At 43.1% G+C, this 25723-nt stretch overlaps 1 protein-coding gene across 1 annotated transcript in view; it reads right to left on the bottom strand.

The window, feature by feature from the left end:
• Positions 1-16681, bottom strand: part of LOC132815947 (inactive ubiquitin thioesterase OTULINL-like) — a 44205-nt gene extending 27524 nt beyond the window's left edge. Inside the window, exon 1 of the mRNA XM_060825319.1 lies at positions 16577-16681. Within this exon, the coding sequence (XP_060681302.1) occupies positions 16577-16622 (46 nt within the window). The 5' untranslated portion in view covers positions 16623-16681. The remainder of the gene's footprint in view (positions 1-16576) is intronic.
• Between the last annotated feature and the right edge of the window lie 9042 nt (positions 16682-25723).

Genomic DNA, 25723 nt, shown 5'->3' on the forward strand with positions numbered 1-25723 from the left:
TCTGGGTTCAAGTCCCATCTGTTTCAGAGGTAACAACATCTTCGAATAGGTTGAATTAAAAAAAACTTGGAATTGCACAATTTTATATGCAACAATACGGCAGTGGAATACAGCAAAAATTCAGCAACAAGTTTTTAAAATAATTACGGCCATTTTATTCCAAAATCTTAACAATGTCTTTCATAATTCTTACTACCTTTCTTTTTTCACGATTTACTCATAGGATGACAGCGTTGCTGACTAGGTCAGCATTTATTTCTTATCCTTAATTGCCAAGGGCAGTTTAGAGTCAACCACATTGCTATTGGTCTTGGAGTCACATGTACTGAAAAAAGTGCTGCTGGAAAAGCGCAGCATGTCAGGCAGCATCCAAGGAGCAGGAGAATTGACGTTTCGGGTATAAGCCCTTCTTCAGGAATGAGGAGGGTGTGCCAAGCAGGCTAAGATAAAAGGTAGGGAGGAGGGGCGTTGGGAATGCGATAGGTGGAAGGAGGTTAAGGTGAGGGGGTGGGGGCGGAGAGGGGGTGGGGGCGGAGAGGTCAGGAAGAAGATTGCAGGTCAAGAAGGCGGTGCGGAGTCCGAGGGTTGGGACTGAGATAAGGTGGGGGGGGTGGGAAATGAGGAAGCTGGAGAAATCTGCATTCATCCCTTTAACTCCCCCTCCCACTCCGCCAAGGACATGCAGGTCCTTGGCCTCCTCCATCGCCAGACCATGGCAACACGACACCTGGAGGAAGAGTGCCTCATCTTCTGCCTAAAAACCCTCCAACCACAAGGGATGAATGCAGATTTCTCCAGCTTTCTCTTTTCCCCTCCCCCCACCTTATCTCAGTCCCAACCCTCGGACTCAGCACCGCCTTCTTGACCTGCAATCTTCTTCCTGACCTCTCCGCCCCCACCCCCTCACCTTAACCTCCTTCCACCTATCACATTCCCAACGCCCCTCCTCCCTACCTTTTATCTTAGCTTGCTTGGCACACCCTCCTCATTCCTGAAGAAGGGCTTATGCCCGATAAGTCGATTCTCCTGCTCCTTGGATGCTGCCTGACCTGCTGCACTTTTCCAACAACACATTTTTCAGCTCTAATCTTCAGCATCTGCAGTCCTCACTTTCTCCTAGTGGAGTCACATGTAGGCTAGTTCAGGTAAGGATGGCAGTTCACTTCCCTACAAGACATCAGTGAACATTTCTTGAACAGTCTGAGAAAAGTGCGTTCAAGCGCAATCCCAACATTTTTAAAAATCACCAAAAATAAAATCAGGGCTGCACGGTGATTTAGTGGTTAGCATTGCTGCCTCACAGTGCCAGGGATCCCCCAGATTCGATTCCCACCTCAGAAATGAGACTGTCTATGTGGAGTTTGCAATTTCTCCCAGTGTCTGTGTGGGTTTCCTTTGGATGCTCTAGTTTCCTCCCACAATCCAAAGATGTGCAGGTTAGCTAAATTGGGCATAGTGTTCAAGGATGTGTAAGTTAGAGGTATTAATCATGGGTAAATGTAGAGTGGCGGGGCACGTGTTTTGGGTGGGTTACTCTTCAGAGGGTTGGGGTGGACTTGTTGTTCCAAAGGGCCTGTTTCCATACTGTAGGAATTCTATGAAATCAGCAGAAAAAGATAACTTGGGAAACAAAGGCTGTATACTCCTTCAATATACAGGCCATTTCTCACAATCGGATATGTGAAATTTAATTTTAACGGAACATTGGAACAATCTTTTTCGCATGATTCATAGTTTAGCGTGTTCCAGAGCTTCAGTTACTGGGAGGAAATGTCACTAAAGTTTACAACTTCCTCACTCAAAGTTGCCATTACCACTCCATAACTTGTATGTCTTCAAACTTGCTGTAAAATGAGTTGATCATTTACATTTCAAGGAAACCTTTATAATCTGACAGTGACGGATGCATGTTAATTCACAAAGTTTTAGAAAAGTTTTAGATTTCACCTTACAAAGGGAGAGAAAGTCATTGTAGTAATGCAGATTGAAGTTCTGCATTATGATTGTGTAAAAATCTCACTCGACTCTGAGGAAATTACCTAACAAATTAAAAATTCTGATGGGAACCCTCTTTAAAAAAAAAGCCCCTTAAAGTCAGAAAATTCAGAAGGTTCTGACTCACATCCATAATAGCCACAAGGTAAAGCTAGAAGGTTAAAACCTGCTCTAACCTTTGGCTAACTGTTTAGTTGAACTCTCAAACTATTGATCCACCTCAATTAGACTTCCCAACTTGATGGACTCAAACTCCCAGAGCTCCTGACCCGATCTGGTCCTGATAAAGTGACACCAATGCCTCTCACCGACTGGACTTTGTCAGATCCAACACCACCAAGCCACTACCATCTGCAGACTGAACCCAGTCAAACCGGACTCCGCATCCACTTCTCACAGAACCAACCGGATATAGTTCCACCATCCCAATACCAATGCCCCTGATCCCCATTAAGCACATATTCACACATCTCCCTGGTAACCACCACCCACCCCTCTGACCCCCAACCCCCAACCTTTGCCTCACTTTACATACATACTCTCTCAAAGATGCTCGCAAAGTGTCTGCTGGACACTTAAACATTACAGTAAGGTACTCAGTTTTAGGAGGCACTGTTTTGACCATGCTCTTCTCCACTGTTAGATTTGTGGATTCCTGGACAGGTTCATAACAAGAGACCCCTTTCCAGAAATCTCCAGCACAGATGTCATCCAAAGATGTGTGAATTTTTTAAAAAAAATACGATAAGAGTTGGAAAGAGAGTTCCCGACGCTAATTAGAATTTCTGGATAATTCAGCATTCAATAATTATGACCAACCTGAATTTCCAGCTCCACACCAATACAAAAAACATCATTACTGAATGGCATTGCCCAATGCCTCAGTCAATAATGAGAAGATGTGTAATAGCCCCTCTCTACAAAGCAATCAAGTTCAATCGTTAATTCAGCAAAATGAGAACAATAGAAGCACAAGCCAGTGATTCTCCATTCCTGATCAGTGTTAGTGTGGTAATCCACTGCACTACATCCAGTGCAAATAATTTAATAATTTGTTCAAATATTTTTTAATTGCAGGTCAAAAGGCCAAACTGGTTGAAGGACATTATTAGCTCATGAATTCATAAAAGCACACCACATAATGATAATTTGCCAAGTACCAGGAAATAGTCGGCCATGTACTAGCAAACAACATAATAACAATAGAATAACAGGTGGCAGACAGCAAGACATCAGTAATTCATTAACATTGAATTATTCCATTACCTCCACAGAAGTAAATGGTACAACAGATCAGAAAATGTCAATGGAATTTCTCAAGTTTGTGTATCTAAAGCTTGGAACCACACACTTTATTGCTTTAATTGTACAGATTCTGAACATCTTTGTTATACGTTATTCATCAGATCAAGAGAGAGGGCTGTAACACAAGACTAAAGGTATTTGCATTTCAAATAATACCTAAGTAATAATGTGCTTCTACATGGAAGTAAGAATATCTTATACCCCATCATTTTTTCTGCCCTCCCTTTTGTCACCTTCAAAGGCAATGAATTTTGTTAGAATTAAGTTCTGTAGTTACTGTAGCCCTTCAAGATTTCACCCAAAAACCTATTTTTCATTGCTGAGTTGAAAGATCCGTGTTGGCAAATAATTCAGTCACACAGGATGACATTAACTTAGCCTGACAATGTACTTACTTAGATGTCCATAAATGCACCTCAGTAAAAGGTCTACATAAAATTCAGTGAAGATCTTTCTTGTACCTCACCTTGTTTGAAAAATATCAGTTGTCCTTGAGATATGGCAAATGCTAGTAAAACTATTATTTATGCCTGTTCCTAATTTTGATCGAAAAGGTGTCACTGAGTCAACTTCTTTACTGCTGTTGGTACAGTGGTACATGGTGAATCTACAGTGCTGTGAGGGAGGGAGTCATGGCCTAGCAAAAGTGATGGAGCAACACTATAGTACAAAGGCAGAACAATATGTGCCTTAGAGTAACTTGTAAATAGTCATGTATTCACTCAGTTCTGAACAGAACTGTGAAATAACCCTGAAACCATCATATTCTATTTAGACCAACTGTAGGGACTTTGAACCAAAACAAGGTTCTTATATCTGTTGAAAGCACGTCACAGAGATACAAGGAATTAACCAAGTTGGATTGGGAAAAGAAATTAAAAGACATGACAGTTAGTATACCATTATAAACACTTAAAACATTTAAAAGAAACCCACAGATTGGTGACTGTCTGCAGATTATCTTCCAAGCCATGAGGAAATATGAGAAGTCCTTTTTCTCACACCCTCTGCTTGACCAAAGCAGCTATGAAGGTAATTGCAGAGGAAGTGAGCAATTATGGGGTCTGTCAAAGAACCTGAGTCCTGTGCAGGTAAAGAATCAAAAACCTGCTCTGAAATGCCAGTTAAGTGGCACAGCAGTATGTTAATAAAGACTTCTTATAGAGTCAACGAGAAATGTGACTTTGCGCCTAGACATTTGGGCCAGGTGAGTGAACGTATCAATGGCATAAGTACCACTCCGCAATCACGGTCAAACAGGCGACAATTTAGCTTCTGCGAGCAGACAAGAGGATTGGTCGTCACAGGATGTCATTAAATCTGGGCGCAATCATTTAGGACAAACAGATCCACAATGTAAGGGAATGGGTCAAGCATTAGCAGTAGAGTGTCTGATCCAAAGCTATTCAACTCTGTACAGGAAAAGGCAATGTAGATTGCAGGAGCAATTATAGATGACAAGGCTGTAAAGGTCAGTGTTAAGTGTGAGAATGCACCCAATTTGGTGTTGCCATATGGACACAGAGGAGGCAAACAAGGAAATATGATGTACGAGGACACAGACTATCCTTAGTTGTTTTATTTTTGGCTCTCTGCTACTGGCAATGCAAGATTTTGGGGTTGATGACCTAGAGGATACACTGCCTCTTCCACAGCCACTACCAGCAGTTAGTCAGAAAGGTCGTGCAGAGGTACACATGTCCCAGGTCCTGATGGCAGATGAGGTCTGTAAAATCCAGAAAGCTACTGGACACCTGTATCCTGCTCTGCCCCACGTTCATAATGGGACTGTGGTCTTAGTCACAGTAAATGTGCCTTGCACAAGTGATGGAGAACAAAGCTCCAATCACTATGTGGATATTACGTCGAGGTTGTACAGGACGTTGGTGAGGCCTCTTCTGCAATTCTGGTGTCCAGTTCTGGTCACCCTTCTATAGGAAGGATATTATTAATCTGGAGAGGGTTCCGAAGACATTTACCAGGATGTTGCCAGGAATGTAAGGTTTAGGAGAGATTGGATAGGCTGGGACCTTTTTCATGGGAATGTAACAGTTTGAGGGGTGACCTTAATCAGCGTTAAGGTGGATGACAGATTTTTTTTTCCCCTAGGGTGGGGCATATCTCTAAGGTGAGAGGAGAAAGATTTTAAAATGACAGAGTCATAGAGATGTACAGCAGAGAAACAGACCCTTCGATCCAACTCGTCTATCCCAACCCAATCTAGTCCCACCTGCCAGTATTTGGCCCATATCTCCATCCAGATGCCTTTTAAATGTTGAAATTGTACCAGCCTCCACCACTTCCTCTGGCAGCTCATTCCATCCACGTACCACTCTCTGCGTGAAAAAGTTACCCCTAAGGTCATGGCGGCAATTCTTTTTTTACACACACGTGTGGTATGAACTTCCAGAGGCAGTGGTGGATGCAGGTACAGTTACGTTTAACATACATTTAGATAAAAACATAAATAACAAATGCTTGGAGGGATATGGACAAAACACAGGCAGGTGGGGCTAGTTTGGTTTGGGATTATAGTTGGCATAGACTGATTGGACCAAAGGGTCTGTTTCCATGCTGTACGATGCTTTGACTTCATGAAAGGACACAGATTGAGATATAATATCAGCAGAAAGTCATTGCAAAACACATCCCGAACAGCAATAAAGCTTTAGTGATGGGACAGTGTTTATTTAGTTACCTCACTTGAGCGACAGTTTTATATGGGTTTGTCCACAATATCCCTCGCACAATTTTCCGTGGTCCTGGCATTCAGTGAAGGGTCATGCTATTTTATGGCATTCTCCTCAGGCTCTTTCAATTCATTGTCATCTGAGAAGTGCTGCTCCTGCCTACTGTCCTGTTGTAATGCATCTCTCACTGCGTGGACAAGTTGTGCAGTACATAGCAGTCCATGACTTTTTGGTATACCTTTTGCTACATTCTGTAGAGTCCTTCCAGACCAGCCAAAACAGTAAAAAAAAACACATTTTCAGCAAGCTAATGGTTTGCTTGACGGCAGTACTTGTGGAGGTGTGAGCTGCTGCATGATGCCCTGCCGCTGTGCAATGGGGATGCCTCATTGGTGTCAGCAACCAGCATACTGTGTCCAACAGCCCTCTCCTTTCATTGATATGGTATTGGACACAGAAAAACAAAAGCAATTATCTAACAGTCTGCATTGCTGCAACTTCGCTGTTATAAGGATGGAACTTAGAAGAGACTGCCTAAGACATGCTTCTTAGCCCCTCAAAGTGTGCAGAGGATACCTACAACAAAATTGACACTGGGGCTGTGTGGACATGATAAAAGACTCATGGCAGGGAGGTGGGGAGACAAATTTTCTGTCTTCAGTTTCCAATGCCAAATGCACACGGCAAACATGATCTCTACAGCTGAAAAATCAATACATGTTGGGCACAGTATATTTGGCCACTGAACAAATAAAAGAATACATTGTTTAAACACAGTCATAATATCAGATATTTATCAAATGGAATGTGGTCGTTTGGAAATGCAGCGGATGTCAGTAGAGCAAAATGAGCAAAACATATTGCTTATGTATTATTTATCAGAATTCATCTGGTGACTGGATTAAAGTATTTTTTTTTAAAAATCTCTAACTCATTTCTCTTTTTGCCTTTCAATCACAGGTGTCTGTTATGAACTTTTATCAGTATATTTTACATTTTCAGCATCTAAATTTCTTTATTTATTTATACAGTAAATAGTACATACAATTAAATTTCACTAGCAACTGGCTGGGACACAAAGGGGCAACAAATTGAACATAGTTGCTGGAATAAAATTTGGAAAGGAATAAAAAGTCACAAGTGAGTGATCAAATAAAAGTGGCCTCACAGCCTCTCATCACACCCACAGCCACTAGGCATAAATGCTTTTACTTTATTCCCCTATGGTGCTGTTACCTTTGCTGATTTGGTGAACTGATTGCCTGACCAGTCACGTGGGGTGAAAAACAAATTAAATTATATTTGTATAACATCTTTCAAAGCTCTTTACTACTAGACCAGGATACTGAAAGAACTGCTGTTCTCTTTAAACAACAGCAGAAGCAACAGTTTTATAGCACCTTTAATTTATTAACTATCCATATGCTTCTTCAGCTGAGCTTTGTAGAACAGAATTAGGTACAAACAACTTTGAATTATTTGGGTTCATTTTAAGGGGAGTTTTAAAAGCAGCTAGATAAGTTTAGAAAAGGAATTCCAGGCCTACAGTCTTAGACTTTTGAAGGCACAGCACCTATAGTGGAGCAATTAAAAGTAGCCGGCCAGGCAGCATCCGAGGAGCAGGAGAGCTTATATGCGAAACGTCGATTCTCCTGCTCGTCGGAAACTGCCCGACCAGCTGTGCTTTTCCAGCACCACATTTTTTGACTCTGATCTCCAGCATCTGTCGTCCTCACTTTCTCCCTATTAAAATTAGGCATGGTGAAGAGTCCAGGAGAAAGTGAGGACAGCAGATGCTGGAGATCAGCGCTGAGTGTGATGCTGGAAAAGCACAGCAAGGTCAGGCAGCATCCGAGGAGCAGGAGAATCGACGTTTCTGGCATTCCTGAAGGGTGTATGCCCGAAACGTCGATTCTCCTGCTCCTTGGATGCTGCCTGACCTGCTGTGCTTTACCAGCACCAAATTCTCAACCATGGAGAAGAGACCAGAACTAGATAGACCAGAAGATCTTTTAGAATTAGAATCCCTACAGTGTGGAAACAGGCCCAAAAAGTCCACACTGACCCTCCAAACAGTAACCCAAGCAGACCTATTTCCTCCACCCTATGTTTGCTCCTGACTAATGCACCTAACCTACACTATGGACAATTTAAGCATGAAAATGTGTTGCTGGAAAAGCGCAGCAGGTCAGGCAGCATCCAAGGAGCAGGAGATTCGATGTTTCGGGCATAAGCCCTTCTTCAGGAATCAATCAAGCATGCCAATCCACCTGACCTGCACATCTTTGGACTGTAGGAAGAAACCAGAGCATCCAGAGGAAACCCACACAGACACAGGGAGATTGTGCAAACACCACACAGACAGTCGCCCAATACTGGAATTGACCAGAGTCCCTGGCACTGTGAGGGCAGTGGTCACCACTGAGCCACCGTGCTGCCCCTGTGATATAAGAGCATAATTAGGACATTTAGCCTATCAAAATTGCTCTGCCAATCAATAATGGCTGATGTGTTTCTCGAATACATTCTCCTAGCAACTCTTGATCACTTTACTAATCAAGAACCTATCTATCTCTGTCTTAAATGCAATAAATATATACTTGGCCTCTACAACATTCTACAGCAACGAATTCCACAGATGAACAATCCTCTCTCTGAAGAAATTCCTCCTCATCTCAGTTCCAAAGAGTCATCCCTTCATTATGAGGCTGTGCCCTCAGGTCCTAGTCTCTCCTACCAATGGAAACACCTTCTCAACATCCACTCAAGAGAGCCCTCTCAGTGTCATGTAAGTTTCAATCAGATTCCCCTCTTCAATCTTAACTCCATTGATTACAGGTCCAGAGACCTCAATTGTTCCTTATATGACAAGCCCTTCATCCCTGGCATCATTCTTCTAAACCTCCTCTAGACCCCCTCCATTTCTAGTGCATCGTTCTTTAGATATTGGCCTCAAAACTGTTCCCAATATTCCAAATGCAGTCTGACCAGAGTCTTATAAAGCCTCACCAGTACGTTTCTACTCTTGTACTCTCACCCTCTTGAAATGAATGCTTACATTGCTTTTGATTTCCTAACTGCCAACTGAACCTGCATGTTAACCTCAAGACAGTCCTGAGCTAGGACTCCAAATTCTTTTGTTCTTCAGATTTCCAAAGCCTTTCCCTATTTAGAAAAGAGTCCATGCCTCTATTCTTTCCGCCAAAGTACACAACCTTATACTTTCCTATTTTGTATTCCACCTGCCACTTCTTTGCCCACTCATCTAGATATGTCCAAGTCCTTTTGTGGCCTCCCCAATTCCTCAATACCATTTGTCGCTCCACCTTTCTTTGCCTCATTTGGAAACTTTGCAACAATAACCTCAATTCCTTCATCCAGATCCCTAATGTATAACATATATAGCTGTGATACTCCACTAGTCACTGGCTGCCATCCTGAAAAAGACCCCTTTATCTCGACTCTATGCCTTCTGCTAATCAGCCAATCCTCTATCCATACCAGAACCTTGCCCTTAACTCTATTGTCTCTTATTTTATTTAGCAGCCTCTTGTGCATCATCTTGCCAAAGGCCTTTTGGAAATCCAAACAAATCACGTTTGACATTTGGGGACTGTTTAAGGAACAGTTGTTGCGAATGATGAATAAATATGCCCCTCTGAGACAGGCAAGGGATAAGATAAAGGAACCTTGGATGACGGGAGCGGTGGAGCTTCTCTTAAAAAGGAAGAAGGTAGCTTACATAAGGTGGAGGTAGCTAGGGTCAAGCTCAGCTCTAGAGGATTACAGGCAGGCGAGGAAGGAGCTCAAAAATGGTCTGAGAGCCAGGAGGGGGCACGAGAAAGGCTTGGCAGAATGGATTACGGAGAATACAAAGGCATTTTACACTTATGTGAGGAATGAGAGAATGGTCAAAGAAAGATTAGGGTTGATCAGGGATAGCATAGGGAACTTGTGTGTGGAGTCTGAGGAGGTAGGGGAAGCCCTAAATAAGTTTTTTGCTTCTGTCTTTACGAAAGCAACGAACTTTGTAGTGAATGAAACCTTTGAAGAGCAGGTGTGCATGCTGGAATGGATAGAGATAGAGGAAGCTGATGTGCTGAAAATTTTGTCAAACATTAAGATTGACAAGTTGCCAGGCCCGGACGAGATTTGTCCTCGGCTGCTTTGGGAAACGAGAAATGCAATTGCTTCACCTCTTGCGATGATCTTTGCATCCTCGCTCTCCACTGGAGTCGTACCTGAGGACTGGAGAGAGGCAAATGTAATTCCTCTCTTCAAGAAAGGAAATAGGGAAATCCCTGGCAATTACAGGCCAATAAGTCTCACATCTGTCGTCTGCAAGGTGTTAGAAAGTATTCTGAGGGATAGGATTTATGACCATGTGGAAGAGCATGGCTTGATTAAATGCAGTCAACACTGCTTTGTGAGGGGCAGGCCATGCCTCACAAACCTTCTCGAGTTCTTTGAGGAGGTGACTAGAAACGTTGATGAGGGTCGAGCTGTGGATGTGGTGTACATGGACTTCAGCAAGGCATTTGATAAGGTTCCCCATGGCAGGCTCATTCAGAAGGTCAGGAGGAATGGGTTACAGGGCAACTTAGCTGTCTGGATACAGAATTGGCTGGCCAAAAGAAGACAGCAAGTGGTTGTAGAAGGACAAAATGTGCCTGGAAGTCAGTGGTGAGTGGTGTTCCACAGGGCTCTGTCCTTGGGCGTCTATTGTTTGTAATTTTTATTAATGACTTGAATGAGGGGATTGAAGGATGGGTCAGCAAGTTTGCAGACGACCCAAGGTTGGAGGTGTCGTTGACAGTATAGAGGGCTGTTGTAGGCTGCAGCGGGACATTGACAGGATGCAGAGATGGGCTGAGAGGTGGCAGATGGATAAATGCGAGGTGATGCATTTTGGAAGGTCGAATTTGAAAGCTGGGTACAGGATTAAGGATATGATTCTTGGCAGTGTTAAGGAAGAGAGGGATCTTGGTGTGCAGATACATAGATTCCTTAAAATGGCCACCCAAGTGGACGGGGTTGTTAAGAAAGCATATGGTGTTTTGGCTTTCATTACCAGGGGGATTGAGTTTAAGAGTTGTGAAATCTTGTTGCAGCTCTATAAAACTTTGGTTAGACCCCACTTGGAATACTGCGTCCAGTTTGGGTCGTCCTATTATAGGAAGGATGTGGAAGCTTTAGAACGAGTGCAGAGGAGGTTTACCAGGATGTTGCCTGGAATGGTAGGAAGATCGTATGAGGAAAGGCTGAGGCACTTGGGGCTGTTCTCATTGGAGAAGAGAAGGTTTAGGGGAGATCTGATAGAAGTGTATAAGATGATTAGGGGTTTAGATAGGGTAGATACTAAGAACCTTTTACCGCTAATGGAGTCAGGTGTTACTAGGGGACATAGCTTTAAATTAAGGGGTGGTAGGTATAGGACAGATGTTAGGGGTAGATTCTTCACACAGCGGGTTGTGAGTTCATGGAATGCCCTGCCCGTATCAGTGGTGAACTCTCCTTCTTTATGTTCATTTAAGCGGGCATTGGATAGGCATTTGGAAGTTATTGGGCTAGTATAGGTTAGGTAGGACTCGGTCGGCGCAACATCGAGGGCCGAAGGGCCTGTACTGCGCTGTATCCTTCTATGTTCTATGTTCTATGTTCTATGAAAGATGTGGATGCTTTGGAGAGGGTTCAGAGGAGGTTTACAAGGATGCTGCCTGGACTGGAGGGCTTATCTGAAGAGAGGTTGACCGAGCTCGGACATTTTTCATTGGAGAAAAGGAAGAGGAGAGGGGACCTAATTGAGGTATACAAGGTAATGAGAGGCATAGGTAGAGTCGATAGCCAGAGACTATTTCCCAGGACAGAAATGGCTAACATGAGGGGTCATAGTTTTAAGCTGGTTGGAGGAAAGTATAGAGGGGATGTCAGAGAGGGTTCTTTACACAGAGAGTTGTGAGAGCATGGAATGCATTGCCAACAGCAGTTGTGGAAGCAAGGTCATTGGGGACATTTAAGAGACTCCTGGACATGCATATGGTCACAGAAATTTGAGGGTGCATACATGAGGATCAATGGTCGGCACAACATCGTGGGCTGAAGGGCCTGTTCTGTGCTGTACTGTTCTGTGTTCTATGTCCACTAGCTCTCCTTCGTCTAAATTGCTCATTACTTCCTCAAATAACTCTAACAGATTTGTCAGGCATTACCTCTCTTTAATGAAGCCGTGCTGACTCCATCCTATTTTACCATGCACTTCCAAGTACTCTGCAATGTCACCCTTAATAATGGACTCTAAAATCCTACCAGTGACAAGGTCAGGCCAATTGGCTCTAGCGATTCCTGTAAGTTGATTGTAAATATTGAAACTTGTGAGGCTGGAGGAGATTATAAAATATAGTGAAAGGTGAGACCATAAAGTGAATTGAAAACAATGTTAAACATTTAAATTACTAATCATAGATCTGTACAACACAGAAACAGACCCTTAGGTTCGACTCATCTATGTAAACCAGATATCCCAAATAAATCTCGTCCCATTGCCAGCATTTGGCCCATATCCTGCTAAACCCCTCCTACTCATCTACCCATCCAGATGCCTTTTAAATGTTGTAAATGTACTAGCCTCCACCACTTCCTCTAGCAGCTCATTCCGTACATGCACCACCATTTCATGAAAAGGTTGCAACTTAGGTTCCTTTTATATCTTTCCCCTCTCACCTTAAACGTATGCCCTCTAATTTTGCACTCCCCCACCCTAGGGAAAAGATCTTGCCTATTTACCCCATCAATGCCCCTCATGATTTTATAAAACTTTTACTTGACTGGGAGCCAATAATAGACAGCGAGACAAAATGATAAGTGAAAAGGCAAGTAAGAAAACGAACTACAAGTGTTGGATGACCTCAAGTCGGGACGGCAAGGTGGCTCAGTGGCAGTGACCTAGGTTTGATTCCCACCTCGGGCAACTGTCTGTGTGGAGTTTGCACATTCTCCCTATGTAATTAGATTAGATTAGATTACATACAGTGTGGAAACAGGCCCTTCGGCCCAACAAGTCCACACCGACCCGCCGAAGCGCAACCCACCCATACCCCAACATATACCCCTTACCTAACACTACGGGCAATTTAGCACGGCCAATTCACCTGACCCGCACATCTTTGGACTGTGGGAGGAAACCGGAGCACCCGGAGGAAACCTACGCAGACACGGGGAGAACGTGCAAACTCCACACAGTCAGTCGCCCGAGGCGGGAATTGAACCCAGGTCCCTGGCGCTGTGAGGCAGCAGTGCTAACCACTGTGCCACCGTGCCGCCCATGTCTGCATGTGTTTCCTCTCACAGTCCAAAGATGTGCAGTTCATGTGAATTGGCCATATTTAAATTGCCCATATGTTTGGTGCATTAGTCAGGAGCTGAAAAATGTGTTGCTGGAAAAGCGCAGCAGGTCAGGCAGCATCCAAGGAGCAGGAAAATCGACGTTTCAGGCATAAGCCCTTCTTCAGGAATGAAGAAGGTGTGCCAAGCAGGCTAAGATAAAAGGTAGGGAGGAGGGACTTGGGGGAGGGGTATTGGGAATGCAATAGGTGGAAGGAGGTTAAGGTGAGGGGGTGGGGGCAGAGAGGTCAGGAAGAAGATTGCAGGTCAAGAAGGCGGTGCTGAGTCCGAGGGTTGGGACTGAGATAAGGTGGGGGGAGGGGAAATGAGGAAGCTGGAGAAATCTGCATTCATCCCTTGTGGTTGGAGGGTTCCTAGGCGGAAGATGAGGCGCTCTTCCTCCAAGTGTTGTGTTGCCATGGTCTGGCAATGGAGGAAGCCAAGGACCTGCATGTCCTTGGTGGAATGGGAGGGGGAGTTAAAGTGTTCAGCCATGGGGCGGTTGGGTTGGTTGGTGCAGGTGTCCCAGAGGTGTTCTCTGAAACGTTCCACAAATAGGCGGCCTGTCTCCCCAATGTAGAGAAAGCCACATCGGGTGCAGCAGATGCAGTAAATGATGTGTGTGGAGGTGCAGGTGAATTTGTGATGGATATGGAAGGATCCCTTGGGGCCTTGGAGGGAAGTGAGGGGGGAGGTGTGGGCACAAGTTTTGCATTTCTTGCGGTTGCAGGGGAAAGTGGAGGTTGGGTTGGTGAGGGGTATGGACCTGACGAGGGAGTCGCGGAGGGAATGGTCTTTCCGGAACGCTGATAGGGGAAGGGAGGGAAGTATATCCCTGGTGGTGTGGTCTGTTTGGAGGTGGCAGAAATGACGATGGATGATATGATGTATATGGAGGTTAGTGGGGTGGTAGGTGAGGACCAGTGGGGTTCTGTCCTGGTGGCGATTAGAGGGGTGGGGTTCAAGAGTGGAGGAGTGGGAAGTGGAGGGGATGCGGTGGAGAGCATAGTCAACCACGTCTGAGGGGAAATTGTGGTCTTTGAAAAAGGAGGCCATCTGGGTTGTTCGGTATTGGAATTGGTCCTCCTGGGAGCAGATGTGGCGGAGGTGAAGGGATTGGGAATATGGAATGGCGTTTTTACGGGGGCAGGGTGGGAGGAAGTGTAATCTAGGTAGCTGTGGGAGTCGGTCGGTTTATACTAACTGTCCGTGTTGAGTCGGTCGCCCGAGATAGAAATGGAGAGGTCTAGGAAGGGGAGGGAGGAGTCTGAGACGGTCCAGGTAAATTTGAGGTCAGGGTGGAAGGTGTTAGTAAGTGGATGAACTGTTCAACCTCCTTGTGGGAGCACGAGGTAGCACCGATACAGTCATCGATGTAACGGAGGAAAAGGTGGGGGGTGGTGCCAGTGTAGCTGCAGAAGATGGACTGTTCCACATATCCGACGAAGAGGCAGGCGTAGCTGGGGCCCACATGAGTGCCCATGGCTACTCCTTTGGTTTGGAGGAAGTGGCAGGATTGGAAAGAGAAGCTGTTCACAGTGAGGACCAGTTCAGTCAGCCAAAGGAGGGTGTCACTGGAAGGGTACTGGTTGGTTTGGCGGGAAAGAAAGAAGCGGATGGCTTTGAGGCCTTTGTGATTGAGGATGGAGGTGTATAGGAACTGGATGTCCATGATGAAGATAAGGCTTTGGGGGCCGGGGAAGCGAAAATCCTGGAGGAGGTTGTGGGTGGTGTCCCAGGTGTAGGTGGGGAGTTCTCGGACTAAGGGGGACAGGACCGTGTCGAGGTATGCAGAGATGAGTTCGGTGGGGCAGGAGCAGGCTGAGACGATGGGTCGGCAGGGGCAGTCAGGTTTGTTGATTTTGGGCGGGAGGTAGAAATGGGCGGTGCAGGGTTGTGGGACTATGAGGTTGGAGGCGGTGGATGGGAGATCCCCTGAGGTGATGAGGTTATGGATGGTCTGGGAGGTGATGGTTTGGTGGTGGGAGGTGGGGTCATGGTCAAGGGCAGTAGGAGGAGGTGTCCGCGAGCTGGCGTTTAGCCATGGACATCCAGTACCCTTCCACTGACACCTTCCTTCGACTGACTGAATTGGTTCTCACTCTGAACAACTTCTCTTTCCAATCCTCCCACTTCCTCCAAACCAAAGGAGTAGCCATGGGCACCCGCATGGGCCCCAGCTATGCCTGCCTCTTCGTAGGATATGTGGAACAGTCCATCTTCCGCAGCTACACTGGCACCACCCCCCACCTTTTCCTCCGCTACATCGATAACTGTATCGGCGCTATCTCGTACTCCCACGAGGAGGTTGAACAGTTCATTCACTTTACTAACACCTTCCACCCCAATCTCAAATTTACCTGGACCGTCTCAGACCCCTTCCTCCTCTTCCTAGACCTCTCCATTTCTATCCTTTCTCTGCATTAGTCAAGAGTAAATATAGGTTAGGGGAATGGATCTAGGTGGGTTACTCTTCTGAGGGCTGGTGTGGACTTGTTGGGCCAAATGGTCTGTTTCCACACTGTAGAGATTCCAATCAAGTTTACTGAGTGGAAAACGTGGGAGGTCAACCATAGTATCTCTTACGTCCACCTCAGAAGGGCATCACCTGGGTTTAGTTCAGAGATCATATCCAAAGAAGCAGAAAGTTTGTTGTAAGGGTGTGGCACTGGGGCAATTATGGGAATTGGCAGGACAGAGGTCATGAAGGGATCATAACCACAACAAAAGTAAGGTGGGGTACCTTTTTACACTGTAAAACTTTAACTTGGTGACAGGAAACGAAAACCAGCAAGGGAATAATACAAAAAAGTGCTGAGAAACATGTTTTGAAAAAAAAGGTCTTAACTTAGAAAGGTCTGGGTGTGTTTAAAAATGTATGAAATTTCGAAGATTTTACTTTAAAGGTTATCTTTACTGGATTCTAAATGGATTATTTTTTTCTTTTCCACAACCTAATCACTTACTGTTCCTTTAGCTTATTTACTTAACAAATATCATATCCAGCTGGTACCAGTCACATTCTCAGTGAATCTGCGTTATGTAAGCAAATGCACCTTAAAAACCCAAAAGGTTTGAAATAAGCGAGGGAAGCGTATTCCCCCACAAAGGAATCCCCCTCTTTCACAGAGTAAGACGAAAGCTAACACAACCGACTACTATCCCGATGTGCTCCTCCTAACAGGGAGTAGAGAAGCAGCGTTTACCTGGAAGAGTGGAGTTGATGTTCCCGCTGGTGCCGAAAAATCCCATTCTACCGCTCTCTCTAACGTTTACAGTTTTCTGCTGCTTTCACTTTGAGCAACTACCGTATTCTGACGGACAGCACAAGCCGCCAATCAATTGGCAGGAGGAAGGATGTGACTGAGGCTAGCCCAGCTGTAGCCAAGTGGGAACTGAAACAGCGGTCCAAAGCTACACGTCTTCTGAGAGGCAACGTCGCAACATGCAAGGCATTTTGGTGAAAAGTTATTCTTTAATGTGGGTGCGATAAGATGAGGCACTTGAAATGTTTTACGAAGTATAAGGAGTGCCGGTGTTGGACAAAGTTAAAAATCACACCACACTCCCTAAAAATCACACAACACCAGATTATCGTCCAACAGGTTTATTTGGGTGCATTAGCTTGCTCTTTCATCAGGTAACTAATGGGGCAGGACCATAGGACAGAATTTGTAGCAAAAGATCGCGGTGTCATGCAATTAAAACAACATATTGAACAAATTTAGATTGCTGTTAAGTCTTTCATCTTTTAGAATGGGTTGCAGGTTTTGTTTCATTAATCTGTAAATCCCAGAACTTCTATTAAGTCACATTCTCGGGATAACAAGGCTTTATTTTTAAAAAGTGACATCTCAGCTAAGGCAATGTATTAAAGGTGTGAGGTTAGAGTCTGTCTGTATTCCAATCTTGAGTCAGACTGAGTCCGTCCAGCTGGATATCGGATGCTGACTGCTTCATAGGTAAGAATTTTATTGAGGTGGTCGCACCTGAGATGCAGGCAGACAGTAGCTGGGTGACCACCAGGAAAAGCAAAGGGAATAGGCAGAGCGTGCAGGAATTCCTTGTGGCCATTCCCCTCAAAAACAAGTATACCATTTTGGATACTGTTGGGGGGATGACCGTTCAAGAAAGCAGCAGTAGCCAGGTTGATGACGCTATGACCGGCTCTGGGCACACTGGATAAAGGTAAATAGGATCTTATTGATAGGGGATTTCAATGACAGGTAGACAATGCTGTGGCTGCAAACAGGAATCCAGGATGGTGTATTGCCTCCCTGGTGCCAGGGACCAGGATGTCTCAGAGCGGATACAAAACATTCTCAAGGGAGAGGGGAAGCAGCCAGAAGTCAATGTGCACGTTGGCACAAATGACAGGTAGAAATAGGAATGAGGTCCTGCAGAGTGATTTTAGAGAGCTAGGAAAAATGTTAAAAACCAGAACTTCGTTGGTGATAATCTCTGGATTATTTCCGGTGCCATGTGATAATGAGGGTAAGAACAGGAGGATATGGCAGACGACTGCGTGGGTAAAGAATTGTACAGGGGGCGGGGATTCAGATTTTTAGATTATTTGGATGTTTTCTAGAGCAGAAGTGACCTGGGACGGGTTCCACCTGAACTGGAGGGGCACCAATATCTTGGCAGACAGGTTTGCTGCTGCTGCAAGGTAGTGTTTAACTAGATTAGCAGGGAGGCAAGTGTGAGGCTCAAAGGAGATTCAGTAATCAGGAATACTAGGTCGCAGATGCAAGGCCCTGTAAGGGAATGCCTTGAAGTGTGTGTGACCATTCAAGGCATTAGTTATGCAGAAGTTTCAACAAAGCATGCAATCATAAATGTAAACAGCCCTCAGTTTATCTGCCATGCCAACTCCAAATGAAAGAACATTTGCATGATAACTTGGGACAATGCCCACCATTTTACCCATATTCATTTATTATTTGTCTTAACATCCTGACTTATCTGCACCTAATAAACTTCATGGAGTTTTAACTTTCTATGATTTTAGATATTGCTAGAGCTATGGACACATGTATGAAATGGCTGAACCAAAATTTTAATGCACAAGAGTCCCCTAACATGTTTGGGTGACCAAAAAGAAGCAAAGTAATTCACATAAATGAACCCACCTGTAATTATTATGGTTTTTTTTAGACTTATTTACATTTTGCAGCCAAGTTCTCCCACAGATAAGACTTGACCTGCTGTGTATTTCTGATATTTTCTGTTTTTATTTCAGATTTCTAGCATCTTTAGTAGTTTAGTTATGGTATTCACAAAGGTTGAGCAGGTAAATTGGACATTTGATGAATCAAGACTGGAGATTAAACAAATACATTAAAAAGGCTTTAAGCAGTAGTGATGAGGGTGGTAAAATACAATATATCTGAAAATGGATAGCTGGGCTGAGGAATAAACAGTGCAGGACAGTTATATACCATTGAACTGAGCTTAAATCGCTATTTAGGAAGAAGGATGGAATTCGTATTAATATTTGGCATTTCTTGTGAGCATTATTGACAATGGCTTAAATCTTGCAATTGCAGAATAAGTAGGTTCTGGCACATCTAGAATTGACATGCAATAGGCAATTAAATAGTATTGTGTCACATCTGAAATCAAAGGTGGTAGTGATGTTAAACTATCCCTTGCTATTATATACATGAAAGATGACAGGGCGGCACAGAGACTCGGTGGTTAGCATTGCTGCCTCAGCGCCTGGGACTCGGGTTCAGTTCCAGCCTTGAGTGACTGTCTGTGTGGAGTTTGCACATTCTCCCCATGTCTGCGTGGGTTTCCTCCGGGTGCTCTGGTTTCCTCCCATAGTCCAAAGATGCGCAGGTTCGGTGAAATAGCCATGCTGAATTGCCCATAGTTCAGGGATGTTCTCAGTTAAGTGCATTATTTTGGGAAATGTAGAGTAATAGAATTAGGGAGTGGGTCTGGGTGGGATACTCTTCGGAGGGTGGGTGTGGACTTGTTGGGCCTTATGGCCTGTTTCCACATTGTAGGGATTTTATGATTCTATGATTCTTTGTTATGAGTAAAGTTGTCAGGGCAACATGTAGATAACATGGGGAAAAAAGAGCATATCAGAGATAACAAAAAAGGCATAGGAGAAGAAGAAGGAAATATGGGTTCTGTTGAGATGGGTGGTGACAAAATTATATGATTTAGATGGACAGTGGACAAATGGCAGTGGAGATGACCAGGCCAAACGTTACAGAGATGTCAAGGTGGATGAACATGGCTGGAGTCACACATAATAGATCATTTGTCTCTTTGACCAGAGTAGCCTTATTTCTGTGGATTGTATTAAACAAACTGGTGTGAGAGGTTGTTACGGAATTAGGTGACAACAATTTTTTTGAAACCTTACAATGGAAAGGAAAGTTGGAAACCGGCAGTAGTTGTAAAGGGTATTAGGATTGTAGGGTATGTTTATGAGGATCCAGATATTTGCAATTAAAAACAATGACCCTATGGTGTAAAAATTAACATACAACAAAGGACCAGTGGATATAATTCATATTTCATTAATTCACTGGCATATTATTTATTTACAACTGTTTTACAGCATACGTTACTGGAGTTAGCTCACTTACAGCATGAAACAATGTCACATCTTTAGGTGGAAATGCAATACTGTGCTAATTTTTTTTAAGCTGGCCATAATCATATGACTTATGCAATGAGGTACAGTTATTGTGGGCAGTCTTCTTACAGTCAGCTTTGATAAAGGAAGAATACAATTAATGTTGTACTTTATGACTATGAAACAGTGACTGTAGAAGTAGAGCTGAGGTTGAGTTTTGAAGAATTGGATGAATTATTACTAAAAACACACATCTAGCAAAGTTGCTGAATGCGATTAAAATGCCATGGAAAAGCAAAAATAAACAAAGAAGTGGGTTGCAACTGAATTAGTGGGGGAATCACATAATAGTTACAAACATCCCCCTACCATCTGAAAGGAAGGCAGATATGAAACAAAATTGACATTCTTTTCATAATTACCAAAATGTAAGATTGGTACAGATTTAATTAACAAACCAGATATTTTTATTATCACTGGAAACTGTTTTCAAATGTTTCAAAATGTTTTCAAACCTAAATCTCTGAAGAATGGAAAATATAGATTGCTGAAATTTTGAAAGCGTTAAAGACATACTTTGAGTCTAAATTGAACATATATGTATGAATAGTATGAGTTAAACTTTAGAGTTCAAGGTAAAAGGAGCACATTGATAGGTATCTGACAGCATTAACACAGCTCACAGAATCCTGTGAATTCAGGCACCTGGAAGATGATATCATCACAGACAGAATTACCTTAGACGTAAGAGATCCTAGTCTTACCGTGTGCTTGCTAACATAATCGGGTTCTCAAACAAGCTCTGAACATGTGCAGAAGATCTGTAGATCAATAGCTACAACACATACGCGCAAGAACAGACAAAATTGTCCACTGTGGAGGAACAGCTCAAACCTGTGCACGATTATGAAAAGTCATCCAATCACTTTAAATGCAGCAATGGGGAGAAAAGCAAAAGAAGGTCAGCACAAAGGTCAAGACTTAATGTAAGGGATAAGTTAAAATGTTACAGAGATCATCACATTAAACAAGAGAAAACATGCCAAATGTGGGAAAACAGAGTTTTAACTGTAACTTTGCATGCACATGTTTACCTAGATGGAAGGCAAACTAGATATTAAATCCAATGAAGATGATTGCTAGAGACATTGGCTGAAGATTCAGCTAATTCAATTTGCACCTTTACAGCAGATTGGCAAAGTCAAGTTTAAAGGAGGAAAATGATTTAACACTATTGTTTTGAAGACAGCAGAATGGATGCATCAAATGAAGTGTCAGATAGATCTTGTTGCTTTCTACAACATTATTATTTTAAGCTTTGCAGACCTATGTAAATTTAAAGTAGATGATGATCCAAAAGTGAATCCCAAATTGTACCAATGTTTACGAAGAAGTCAGATTACTCAGTGAGCCCAATGCTATGGCAAGACTGTAGATCTTGAATTCCAAATGTTAGACATGAATCTAAAGCTACTCATCTCAGCAGAAGCAAGTCGAAAGCTTGGACAAGAAACGCTGCATGTGTGTCAGATGAGATTTTTAATTCCTCACAGGCCACATTGACTCATGAACAGAGAAACAAAAAAAAAACTGAAGGAAAGGCAATAGTGTAGATCACAGTTGAAAATGTGTTGCTGGTTAAAGCACAGCAGGTCAGGCAGTATCCAAGGAATAGGAAATTCGACGTTTCGGGCATAAGCCCTTCATCAGGAATGAGGAGAGGGTGCCAGACAGGCTAAGATAAAAGGTAGGGAGGAGGGACTTGGGGGAGGGGCGATGGAGATGTGATAGGTGGAAGGAGGTCAAGGTGAGGGTGATAGGCCGGAGAAAGTTTTCGGTACTTAACTGTCTTTAATTTCTGATATGGCTAGGAAGAACTGTTTGTTTAGTGTGTGGATTCTTCTGTAGATGAAGAACAGCAGGGGTCCTTTGCAGGTCTGTGAGAGTGTTGTCCTGAGCTGGGGTAGTGTAGATCAGCAGAGTCAGCTGAGAAAACTTTAACCATAATTTTATTTCAAACAGCAGTCCTTCGACAAAAAGCTGAGAACACACATGTAAATGAACAAAGTGATAAAGTAGGGGAACCTTACAAGATTATCAAACAGTTTTGCTAATTCATGAGAACTGTTGTTTGCGTAGTGATAACAAGAGTAACCCTCAGTGTAAATGATACTTTAGTGCATGCAATTTTTTTTAAATGAAAAGGATGTTACAACTTGTCCCCAGGCGATGTTCTCCAATTTGTAACAGTTCAGACAGGATGCCAAAAAGTGTTAAGTTCCCAAGTGAGGACCTGTCCCTTCAACCACAACAAGGGTTCATTTAAAAAAGTATCCTTCCTCTTGTTGGTACCTCCATCCCAGAGCAAAATGAAATTATGTTTTAAAAAGGCCCAACTTAACCAGGCTTTCTGAAATTAACAAAGAGTGAGTTTTTTTTTAAATGATGAAATGTAGGAAGTATTAACACATCACACACACATTTGAAATAAGAGGTGAGTCCAAAAAAAATTTTTTTGAAAGTTAAACAGGTTAGTCTCTGAATAGCTTGCAAAGAGTGGACAGTTGAACATTGCAGTGGTTACATTGGATGTCACGGTACCATCGGTTATTGAACTGTCAGTATTGAGACTCATGGCTTTGTAGGTTGATTGAAACTTTCTTGTTCTGATTACTTTGACTGTAGATGACCAGCAGCCCTCAGAGTGAGAGAGCTCATACAAATTGGAACAGAAGTGGACTGTTTGGCCACTGCAAAACCTTTTTCCATTTTCTTTTATGTGCTGTACAGGGAGTGTTTAAATGGTTGTTCTGGGAGCTGTGACTCCCAGCACAATGGTCCACAGTAGGACATCAGGCCACTAATACACAAAGACCTTTAATCTTTTTTTGCACTGTACATTCCTAGAAGGCCAAAACATTAAAGGTATGCATGAAGGGACTTTATTGATAGAGATGGGCATATGGTCAACTCCTCATTATCTATTCCTTCTCACTCTGTTTGAAGTTTCCATGATATTCTACAGGTGCGACATTCCGTAGGTTCTACAGTGTCCTCAAGTAAAAATTGCATTTGGAACTGAAAACCTACTTGCGGGTTTGGATCCATTGTTTTGACAAGGGAAACTTTTAAGGAGAATGCTATATTAATGTCTATCCTGGCATTCCCTGTGCCATGAGACTGACTGACTTCAGATAGCCCTGGTAGTTCAAATAAAGATAGAGTGTAAGAAACATTATAGTCTTTGATGATATAACATCACATCAGGTCTTTTTCTATCCTCTCATCAGATTCTTAAATCAGTCACAATAAGGTTTGACCCTATGAGGTAAAAACTATTGAAAAGACAATTGCAACAAGGAGTGATATTGATCAAGCAGTTAAATGGCAATTGTTGAATCTTGCCTTGAAGTTCTCAGGAACTAATCAAGACAATTAATTCATTTTACTGGGAAAAAGAATAGTTAAAGGTAATAAAATCCAAGGATTTAGAATTTTGGGAAGTATATTGATAATGTGTGAATTGGCGTTTTGACTTGGGCTGCAAATGAAGAACTATTGAGCATGTAAGATTGAATTAGAACAATAAATTTGCCCTTCCTACTTTGGCATAAATTAAGCAGAGCACAACTAAAATATTCTGTATTTGCAGGTTCAGGCTCATTTAAGTCTTTTGTGCCTCAGGCACAGGCACACCTTTCCTGTACCATGCATTTGAGGATGGTAACAAAATACTAACCAGTTCTGCAGGCTTAAGAGGCAAGCTCAGGCCCAGAACCATTTTCTTGTTGTCTCTTCTAGACCTAGCTTGTCCTAAAAATGTTTATCTTTCTTTGTTAATTCTAGTCACAAGAAATGGATCTTACCAGAGGACCCTGACAACTATTTCTGCTAAACTCAGATGAATTAAGCCACCTAGACCAGAATAGATTTATTAGTCACTAAACCTTTAAATTGTTTTGTGTGCAGCAGTGTGTTCAATGTAAGGACTTTATTAAGACCTTTAGAATGCGTACCTCATGATAGATGTCACATGACTATGACATTTATATATGGATACATTTCATTTCAAACATGCCTCGAAGATTACAAAATAGGCATTTGACTGGAGAAAGTGTACAGAAGATGTTGTAGAGAAGTGTACTGAACTTCTTAGTCATTCATAAAGCAACTGAATTTTTCTCTCATGAACCAAAGGCCTTTCTCGCTCATGACACTGTCAGGAATGTTGTAATGGCTGAAGAGATCATTGACGCATTCAACAATCTCAATGATGGTTTTTTCCATGAACTGGTCCACCTCTTGGTAGTCCGAGTAGTCAATGTTGGCAATCCTTTGATTGTCCACCTTGGAAATTCTGTGTCATGGTCATGGGTTATGTGGGCCCTTGTGTGGCTGATAAGCCTGATTCTAGCCTGCATTTTCAACATTTGACAGGTGTTTCACGCATGTGGAATTGGTCCTTAGCCTTGAGATCGCTGACACTCTTCTCTCTGGTTCCTTCTCAACTTTCTCTTGCCAATAGGTGTTCTCAAAGAATTGCATCCCTTCTTATAGGGATTTCTTGCAGAGTCTCTTCTGAACAAGGATTTTCTGCACATTGGCATCTATGTTACATTTCAGAATAATAGTCTGCTTTGATAAGATAACGCTTCCTTCAAGTGTGATGAGATTTGCTTCCAGCTTTACCAATTCCTGTCAGGAATGTTGTGTGTCATCAGCAGGTTTCAAGATAGCTTAGCTTAGTACTTATTAAAAGCAGTGCGCTGGCTAATGTAGTTCTTGATTTTGTTTTTCACATTTGGCCAGTAGAACACATCTCTTGCCTTCCTCAGACTTGCTTCACTTCTATATTGACATTGTTAAACATTGTAGCCAGGACTCTGAGGAGGACCTGGATGATCGGTCTTACTCCTTTGAATTCCTCCTTCAAATTACTCCTTCACAATCCTCCTACCAAGTCCATATGATTGATGCATGAGGCACTCCTCAGTACTAACTCTTTCAGTGTGGCATCAAGGAGCCCTAGTAAAACTGGAATCAGTGGATATCAGAGGCAAACTCTGTGCTGGTTGGAGTCATATCTGGCACATAGGAAGATGGCCATGGTTGTTGGAAGCCAATCACCTCAGCTCCAGGACCTCTCTGCAGGAGTTCCTCAGAGCAGTGTCTAGGCACAACCATCTTTAGTTGCTTCATCAATGACCTTCCCTCCATCATAAGGTCAGAAGGGGGATGTTTGCCAATTATTGCACAATGTTCAGCAGGATTTGCAACTCGTCAGATACTGAAGCAATTCATGTTCAAATGCACCAAGATCTGGACAATATCCTGGCTCGGACTGACCGGTAACATTTGCACCACACAAATGCCAGGCAATGACCATGTCCAATAAGAAACAATCTAACCACCACGCCTTGATATTCCATCACTGAATTCCCCACTATCAACATACTGGAGATTGACGAGAAACTCAACTGGACTCACCACATTAACATTGTGGCTACAAGAACAGATCAGAGGCTAGGAATACTGTGGCGATTAACTCACCTCCTGACTCCCCAAAGCCTGTACATCATCTACAAGGCACAAGTCAGGAGTGTGATGGAATAGTCCACACTTACCTGGATGAATGCAGCTCCAACAACACTCAAGAAGCTTGACACCGTTCAGGACAAAGCAGCACAATTGATTGGCACTAACATCTATTTCCTCCACCACTGGCACTCTGTAGCACCCGGGTGTATTATCTACA

Source organism: Hemiscyllium ocellatum, chromosome 5, assembly GCF_020745735.1.
Source record: "Hemiscyllium ocellatum isolate sHemOce1 chromosome 5, sHemOce1.pat.X.cur, whole genome shotgun sequence".
Lineage (NCBI taxonomy): Eukaryota > Metazoa > Chordata > Chondrichthyes > Orectolobiformes > Hemiscylliidae > Hemiscyllium > Hemiscyllium ocellatum.